The sequence below is a fragment of the Penaeus monodon genome, chromosome 7 (assembly GCF_015228065.2).
Source record: "Penaeus monodon isolate SGIC_2016 chromosome 7, NSTDA_Pmon_1, whole genome shotgun sequence".
NCBI lineage: Eukaryota > Metazoa > Arthropoda > Malacostraca > Decapoda > Penaeidae > Penaeus > Penaeus monodon.
The window spans coordinates 13,039,952-13,049,951 of NC_051392.1; the positions used below are offsets into that span (position 1 = coordinate 13,039,952).

General features: G+C 34.0%; 1 protein-coding gene across 5 annotated transcripts in view; it reads left to right on the forward strand.

Moving 5' to 3' along the window:
* The window catches only part of LOC119575103 (protein MON2 homolog), a 40,689-nt gene that overhangs the window by 80 nt on the left and 30,609 nt on the right, over positions 1-10,000 (forward strand). For all 5 annotated transcript variants that reach the window (XM_037922512.1, XM_037922514.1, XM_037922515.1 and 2 more), the window contains exons 1-5: positions 1-64; positions 7,270-7,501; positions 7,715-7,846; positions 8,105-8,287; positions 9,119-9,258. The exon at positions 1-64 is cut by the window's left edge and continues 80 nt beyond it. In XM_037922512.1, coding sequence (XP_037778440.1) covers positions 7,385-7,501; positions 7,715-7,846; positions 8,105-8,287; positions 9,119-9,258 — 572 coding nt within the window. In that variant the 5' untranslated portion in view covers positions 1-64; positions 7,270-7,384. The remainder of the gene's footprint in view (positions 65-7,269; positions 7,502-7,714; positions 7,847-8,104; positions 8,288-9,118; positions 9,259-10,000) is intronic.

Here is a 10,000-nt window from a genome sequence, read left to right on the forward strand (position 1 = left end):
GCCATGGACGGCGGAGGAGTGGCGCTGCAGTGATCAAGAGTGACGTTCCCGTGCCAAATAAGAGGCAAGTGAGGCCTGGCTAAGGTGTGATACGTAAATGTTAGATGTTTACCGTAGTAACCTGTAGTGACAGCTCAGACACCGATGGAACAGGTTCACCGTTGATTTTTTTGCACTTGCTCATTGTTGTTTTATCCATTGTTACGTTTTTTATGTGCGGTTGTTATCTTTTTGCAAGTTAATAAAGATGTTTGTGTCTGTAGATATTTTATTTCTTATATATAGATGCGGTGCGTTTTTTGCGGTTTCAGTTTTGAGTATGACAGCTAGTGCTGTGCAGAGAAGAATGTAAATGAAATGAAATGAAAATATGTAGGTGAAGGATAGAGCAGACCGTTTGATGATAAATTTATCAAATTTCAAAAGTATGATAACTATCAACCTAAGCAAAATTATTGAATACATGTAAATGGTGTATCGGATTATTTTGGGCTAAGTTTTTAGTATAAAATGATCATTGCTTTTATATTGAAGGTAAACAATTTGTTCTCTTGTTTATATTGATATTTGAATGTGCAATTTTCTTTACTATTGTAAACCATCAGTTTCTGTGCTAGCATTTCATTCTCCATGCAGTAGGCTTGAAAAATCAGTGTATTAATAAGAAGAATTGAGTGTGGAGGAGAGATAAATTATATAGTATGCACTTGCTATCTGCAAAATGTAAATCGTCAATTTTGTTGCATTTTCAACAAATATATAATATATATAGAACAATTCTAACTCCATTAATGAATGACTCCTCACAGCCATTCCTTAGAACCATTAGATAAATGCTTGTAGAATGATAATATACGAGATGCTGAAATTAGCTAGAATTACTAAATCTTCCCTTGCTAGGAAGGTCAGGTTGGTTAGTTTAGTTGTATTGTTAATACAATAAATGTCCAAACTTCAGTCTACATTGTAAATAGTGAACCCTAATTGATGTCTGCTAATGAAATATAATATCAACCCCTCAGAGATGGGTATTAGAAATCTCTCGGCTATGTAGACTCTGGTGATTTCTGGCAATGTCCAGCTGCTGGTATGGGAGTCTGCTGCATGTAGGCTATGTAGACTCTGGTGATTTCTGGCAATGTACAAACCCCCGGATGGGTTAGCAACCTACCCCAGTAGCGATTGTTATGATGGCCAATGTACCGCAGCAGGTATGCAGCAAGTTGATCAGTGCATGCTGAAATCCCCTTTTGCATCTGGTCAATAAGTGGAGAGATGTCCTTGTGAGCTCCCCTATGTCCACAGAAGGTTTAGTCAGTCAGACCCTAGTGTACTCTCTGATAATATTTGCCACTTGAGTTTTCATCTAGGGAGGGTTCGGGAGCCACACCCAAAATTCTGTAGATGTCCCATGAAGAATGTGAACTAGCACTCTTAGATTCTTCTGACTATCCTTCCATATCAGAATCATTTGAGTTGCATCAGAAACACTTGGAAAAACATGTTCTGTATCCTGAGGAAAAATTAGTTTAAAAGTAGCCTTACTAAATAAAACATCTTAAATAATCTAAGAATGTGTTTTTGAAAATCTTAGTTCAGAATGCACAAGTTGCACAGTGACACAGGTTACTGTACCTAAACAAATAGTTAAATACCTACTCATAAAAGCTATGAATGTTGTAATATGAAGTGTGTTTTATAATTTGGTATTCAATGCACAGTTGCAAGGACAAGGTCAGAAAAAACAAAAAAATAAGAGGGACATAATGGTTTAACAGCAAGTATTAAGTTATAGATTTTTATGTTATTATATTAGTAGCAAAGCATAGAAAAGAAAGAGAGAAATAAGGAAAATATAATATATAGTAATATATAGTATATATATGTATATATTGTATATATTGATATATTGTATATATTGTATATATTGTATATATTGATATATTGTATATATATATATATTTTTATATTTATATTATATATATATATATTTTATATATATATATATATATATATATATATATATATATATATATATATATGCCAGACAGCAGTGCTAAGGCCACAAGAAGAAAAGCAATGTCAACAGGCAGGCTCTGCAGCTAAGCACCCTTATCCCTCCAGTGAGAGTGTCCAGGATATGGTAAAAATAAACTCATTGTGGATATGTATCAAAACTGCCTTAATGTGAGTGAACCTCTAGCCTGGCAATGAATGTCAATGGGAGTTGATAGTTATGATTTAGACAGTATGGGGTAAGGTATACACCATGTACAGTCAACTCCATCACAATTGGCATGAAAACCCCATTACTTTTGATGAATTAGCAGGTACTCCTGTATACCCACAGGAAACTTCAGTTGTACTGTGGCAAATGATGTTGGCTAAGGAGGCGGAGCTTTGTTGTCCATGCATAATTATCTCTCACCAATGTGTCTGAGGCACGAGTAATAAGAGGACATTGACCCCAAAGCCAATATGCTAGTATCGTCCCCGCTTTTCAGTTGATGTGTTGAAGTGATGTCAGCCATGACTGTTTTGGTTGATGCTAAAGCTATCGGATAGATAATAAGATTTATGATTACACTCTCTGTGTTTTTTTCTATGTGATCCGCCTTCCTTTTTTGGACTAGGAAAATCACAGATTCTGGAGGTGAGAATCAACCCTATAACAAAGCTCACTCTGGGAAACCTTATAAAACAATTTACAGGACTCAAACTCATCTCCTCATGTCAAGTGGAGGCTGAGCACTATGTGGCTAAGAAAGAAAGAAAAAAAAAAAAGATTCCACTGCTGTTAGGGAGGTGCAAGTCGGGGTCAAAAAACCCTGATTCAGAGACGGTATGGGGTCCTTCAGGTACCATGGGACAGGGAAGCTTATTGTCCTGCTGAGGAACATGACTTTGAACGAGGACCTCTAGTTGGAGCTCCTTGCTGAACACTTTGAGGACTGCTTTGGTCACTGCCAGTCCAACTTCTTCCAACAGGATGGTGCAAAGGCTCACACATCAAAATTGATAAAGGACTGGCTTAAGTGAGTTGGTGTGGACTATATCAAAGACTGGCCGAGGAATTCTCCATGTCTTAACCCCATCGAGAACATCTGGGGGCTCATGAAAAGGCTCTTCAGGAGGAGGGACATCTCGACTGTGCCTAAGCACCTCCATGACATATGGGGCAACCTTGAGCACAGTCTCCTTCAGCAACTGGCAGAATCTGTCCCAAAACACATAACAAGTTGTGTGAAGCATAAAGGACTTGCCACTTTGTACTAAGACCAGTGGGTACTCCTCCATATTACTTTTTATGTTGCATGAATGCGCATTGTGAGGCAGTGCCAATTCTGATGGCGCTGACTGTATTTACATATCGAGTCAAAGTATTCCAGTTTGGCCGAAAACATTTTTGTGAATGATGGCTGCAGGAACACAGATGGATGTCAAGCAGTAACAGAAGTCACTAAACTGGTAGTGGCTGGTCATTTGTAGCAAGCCTGTTGTTTAGGTAATGAAATTATGATGTTACGAATCATGCTAAATTCTGTAAAAAGCAGTAATCAAAGTTTTTGGTTCTTTCCAACTGTGACATACCTTTACCCTCTGTGGTAAGATAAACTCATGGAAATGCAGTGATTGAGAGGGTATCTGGGGACTGAACCTATTTTCTAAAGATATTAATATATAATCCTTACTTTGACTTTAATTTTTAAACTTGTTCACTTTTAGATTACCTGGTATGAGTGATTTCACTCATAACTCCCTGAGAAACCCTGGTTCCAGGAATACATCCAAGGTTGTTAGCTGGAATAGTTGGGTTAAGTGGTCCTTTTAGAAACAATTAACTAAATTACTACTAGAGAGTGTGAAAATATAGTTAAAGTAAATAAAACATATGTAAGATAATATAGCCTGTACTTATCATTCAAAGCAATGAAATCTATGAAGTCTACAAGGTGTATCTTGCCACCGATTTGGAAAATATACTAGTTCTGCATCCAGTATGGTTGATGTACATTGGGAAATTCTCTTGAAAATTATGTAGCAAATTATTTTGCACCCAAAGTCTCAGAAAAAAGTGCTGTATTCTCAAGTCTGGTCTTGCCAGAATTTACATGCTAAAGGTTTGTTTGCCTTGTTGGAGTGTAACTAAAATAAGGTGATATGGAATTTAGCCATTTGTTTGAGATAGACTTCCTCTTTGCAATAACACAACATTATTCAGCACTTATCTGTAATGAGGCATCAAGAGCAGTGTCACCAAAATTATGTTTCGAGTATGTTATTTGCAACAGAAGTTTAGCCATTAGTTTCAAACATACTGTGATGTTTCAGATATACAGTGATTCAATCTATAATGATTATCCACAGACTCAATGCACCTTAGAAGGACATCCAGGGTATTACAGTATTTTTTTTAGTACATGGCAGTCATGTGATGTAATTAGAATTAATTCTGATGTTTTGTTCAATGAAATCATTAACTTATTTCTGTGTTAGTACTCCCTACCCTATTTGCCAATTGGTAGCTCTGTTAGGAGATAAACATGTGTAAGTAAAAAATAAAATTGCATCAGTCTCATTACTACGAGGATCAGATATATATTTCTAAAGAAATATAAATTGTTATATTATATATATATTGATATATTATATATATATTATTATATATATATATATATATATATATAATTTGTATATATATATATATTGTGTATATATATGTATTGTGTATATATATATATGTATTGTGTATATATATATATATATTGTATATATTAATTATATATATATATATATAAATATATATATATTATATATATATATATATTATATATAAATATTATATATATATATATTATATATATATATATATATATATATATATATATATATATATATATTATATTTATATATTATATATATATATAAAGCATTCTGCAAAGCTGATGTACTGAGGCTTTCAGATAGTCAGTTTACTTGCAATGGTGCTATTTTCCATAGCCATGGCCTGCTGCATTTTTTATTTAGAGTACTATTTACTACAAGTGTGGTATTATCTTGCATGAGCTATCAGAAACTGGTAGGTTGTTTTCCTGCTTCTCTGTTGCTGTGCCTAAGGTGTAAATAGTGTAAATGGCTCCTCTCTTCTCTGAGCCAGTAGTACAGTCATACTTCTCACCCTTGTTTGATTTTCAACAGAACATAATAAGTGTAAAGTAAGGATTCTGGTGCTATACAGCATGTATATTTCATCCAGCCAAATTCTTCATCCTTTTCCTTCTCCTATTCTTCCTGTGCAATATGTAATAATAATCTCATACAATCACCTAATAAGTCTTTTTACTCTTTTGATAGATGTAATTTCGTACAGATGTGTGTATTTTTGTTTAATGGAAGAAATATGTTTTTTTTGCTTTATATACCTTATTTGCTTTCTGGTTGCGTTGATGCGTAGGTTTATCAGACTGTCATTCTCTTTATTTTTCTCTTTTTATTATATTTTTCTCTCTCTTTTGACCCTCTCTGTTTACCATTGTTTGTCCACACCTACCTTCTTTCCCTCCTCCTTCTATCCTTTCTTCTTCCAACCTTCCTTCAGTCCTTCACTCTCCTTATTTCCACTCTGTCCATTGAGGAGGCCATTAAGCCAAAGATTTAAAAAATAAGCATTGCATCGATTAATCCCTTTTCCCCTCTATTCGAGCAGCTAATTAACTGCACTAGCAAGTAGCAGTTCAAAGGGTTAAAGGAGTCCCCTTCTCATTTCTTTTGATAGCATTTCTATTTTTTAAGTGCCACATGCACATGTGGTAGAGGTAATAACATTACTACCTCATAATCTGAGTAAAAAAAGTTCTGAGTTCACATGGTTGGAAGACAAAAATTGTATTTAAGATTTCATTTACAAGTGTGATATCATATACCTTGTATTTTTTTATTCTGATGTCTAGAGATAAAGAACCATGAGAGTGAGTGAGTGAGTGAGTGAGTGAGTGAGTGAGTGAGTGAGTGAGTGAGTGAGTGAGTGAGTGAGTGAGTGAGTGAGTGAGTGAGTGAGTGAGTGAGTGAGTGAGTGAGTGGATGGATGAGTGACTGAGTGAGTATGTGTGTCAGAAGGCACTGAGAATTACTTCAGCTTTGATTAGTCCAGTGCCCTTTTCCACTTTTGAGTGTAGTATGATTTTGAAGAATCTTTTAGTGCAGATTTATTTCCATCATTAACTTTGTTTTCATGGTATGAAATTCATGTAAAAGATATATAATGGATAAAAACTAAGAGCCTATATATTTTTTTATATTATTGCTTCATATTTAACAGCATTTCTTAAATTAATTTAAGAAGAGTAGTACTCAAGGGTTTTCATGAAATTTTCATTATCTTTTGTTTAAGGAGTAATTTACTTTAATGCTCTATGGCCCCAGTTATTTTAAGTGCTTCTTTCTTATTTGTTCTTATCTATTCATACAATATGTATAATATTTTCAACCTTTATTGATACAAATTTCAAAATCATTCAGTATGGCACAAGCTTTGAAGTTCATGAGAATTATATGAAAAACATGTAACATTTTAGGTATATTCTATCTTGTTAATTTAGTATTTGATAATATTATCACTCCCTAGTGATATGTCTTGTTTTTTAAAGAATATATTGCATTATTTATTCATAGGCATTTCATTATGTCATGTCATCCGTGTATTACTATCACAAAATATTAACCTTGATAAAAATTGTTTTGTCATATGTAAGCAAAAACAAGATGGGCCTTGGCTCCCTGACTGTGCTAATCATCATGACATCAGCATGACATTTAATCCATGAAGCTCACCCTCATCTTTCACTCTCAGTTGTTTCTAACTGAATATTTTCCTTGGTTAATGTTGCTGTACTCAAATCTTTTGCTACCTTGCTTTTCATGATGTTATGAATCCTTTCTCTTTCTTCTGAACTGTTCTGCAATTTTTATGTTGGATTTTCTTATTGTTATGATTTTTTAAAAAGTTCTAGTCATATGATAAACTCAAGCATTTTATATATATATGATTTGAATAGACTGTCTGATATTTTTCCTGTTATGTAGAAAATGTTTCCATAAGGATGAAAGACATAAAACTTTGCCTAGTGTTAAAAGAGGATAGACTGAAGACATTATCATTGAGGGAGAGTTGAAAAGATTGAATAAAGCTCTTTGCTTTGCACATCATGACAAGAACTGTTTCTCTCTACCTTCCACCTTCTCACATACTAAACATTGAACTCTTGGCAGGTGTGGCAAAAAGAAGAGAAAAGATATAAAGATAGAAAAGAAAAAGAACATCAAGCAACAAAGGGGGGAAGAAAATACAAGGTCTGGAGAGAACCGGAAATTTTGAAAATAATACATGAATTCTGTAGCCATGTCTAATGAAGGGAGAGCAGCCAAGATCCTCGATGCCTTGCAGAATGACCTCAAGTCCCTCTGCATGGAGACGAAAAAAAGATATCCTCACATTAAAGATGTAAGTGGAAGATTTTTTTTTGTGTGTAATAGGAGGTTAGGAGAGAATATTAGTATCTCACTTTTGTTAGAGAATCATGAAACATTGAGATAATGAGCTTAGGAACATTTTGTTGTATTCAGCAAAAGAAAAATCCATCTCAAATAGTCTATGTATTTATTTTATTTTTTCATCAGTATATCACGTGTTCATGTTATTTACCCTTCATTTTAGTCCTGTGAGGAGGCCATCATCAAAGTTCGTGGGGCAGCAATGAACCCCCAGTCTTCGCTGGCTCAAATAACCTCTCAGATACTGTACCCACTAGTGCAGGCTGCAGAAACAAAGGACCCCAAAATTGTTAAGGTAAAACTTAGCTGCAATGTGACATATTCTTTGTAGTAGATGGAAAGTAAGAATGTGCGAAGGAAATTGTTCATAATGTCTCTCATTTCATAGGTGATTTTTTGGCTTATCATTTTTTTCTAGGTTAGGTAATTGATAGTTGATATTATATCATTATTTCTTGCATATTAATGCAAAATATGTATTCATTTATAACCACAAGGATGACCTTCCTTAGGATAATATAAAGATCAACATTATATTCTCTTATCACTACAGCTAGCTTTAGCAATAATGCAGCGCCTCATAGTGGCTGACGTTGTTGATGAAAGTAGTGGAGAGCATGTTGTGGAGACTTTGTGGATGCTGATGGAAACAGGTGTGGAGGAGCTGAAGGTTCTCCAGACGGTGACGTTATTACTTACTACAAGCACTGTGATCCAGGGACCAAACCTTGCAAAGGTGAGATGACGACATCTGTGTTTGTGTGCTTTTTTAGGGTTAGATGCACAGAGATAATATCTAATCCCAAGAATAGGGACTAGTGGAAATGGTAGTTTTGAATGGGTTGTTTGTGTCCAAATCTTTAAGTGTGTACACACTTTTCAGTTAAATTTTTGGATATTCTTGTATTTGTCTGCAATGAATATATGACCCAAAGAAAAAATCCAAAACTCTATAAGAAGGATATATTACACATGTTACACAAAGTCCTTCTGTAAATGTTGTTTTGATTTTACTTATAACACAGGCAATGCATGTACACATGTACTGTATCTAAAAGTATTTAGTCACCAAGGAGAGACTTAACCTGACTTTATCTGTTAACACCCATTCCTTGAATTTTCAGAAAAAAGAGGTTTTGTTGTTTTTATCCATAACTTTATAATGATGATGGTAATAATGGTGATAATAATAGAGAAATTAGTAGTGATAATGTCAGTAATTGTAATAATAATAATGTCAATAATAATAGTGTCAGTAATGATAATGGCAATAATGATAATAGTGATGATGATGATGAAATTGACTAGGTCTAGAAATTGACTATTTGTTGACAAAGCCATCTGTAAATAAATAAGATACATAAAACAAAAGCATGATAGACAGTGCATGTTCCTAGCATCAAGGGGTTAAAATTATTTGATTTAGTAAAAAGTTGAATGTTTTGATATTCCTTTGACATTCCATGAAATCAACATTGTAATGCCTGGAGAACATGTAAACCTTTACATTTTTGTGTATAAATTTTTCTTCTTAAGCATATGCAACTTTTTTTTTTTCACATTTCAGGCACTAGTTTTATGTTTTCGGCTACACTTCACTAAGGATGCTACTGTTGTAAATACTGCCAGTGCCACGGTGCGCCAGCTTGTGAGTGTGGTGTTTGAAAGGGTTGTTGCAGAGGATGCAAAACACTATCAAGAGGAGGAGTAAGTGGTTGATGTCTTTATTTTTTTTAGGTTTTATAGTTGGAATTGATTATTTAATTTTCTTTATTAAAGATTTTGTTGATATTGATATTGATTTTACTGATTACTTTGTTGGTAAATACCAGAGCTGGTATTTATAAAAATTCTCAGTCCTTAGGAAATTCTAACCATAGGGTATTCCAATACCCATTTTAAAGGATTTAAAAAAAAATACTCCTTTTGTCCTAGACCTTCCCTTAGCAGATAAAAAAAATAGTTATGAGAGTTAACGATGTGATCCAAGGGCAGTAAGGAAATCCCAAGCGGCCAAGATGAATAACAATCAGTGCATTTCTGTTTATTTGTGGAAATGTTTCCTTGGTTGAAAGAAAGTCTCAGAGCAATATGGTGATGCTAAACCCAGGAATACTTTTTGGTACCAATTTTGGGAAACTCACTGTGGCAAGTGTAAGAGCAAGGCATAGCAGTAGTGGATATTACTGATAAATGATTTTAATCAGTGTGATATGATGATTCTTCAATATGAATATTAATATTATTAGCAATGATGATGGTAAAGTCTCAACACAGAAAGAAATTCAATAGCCATTTACATAAGCATTGGCTTTAGTTTGTGGGTGAAAGTCACTTTTATTCATTATTTATTCAATAGTTTTATAGTATAGTATTCTAAAAACAGCTTCTAACCTTTTACATATCTGGCTGTATTTGGCAATTATCAAATGTGAAAAATTGCCAGGAT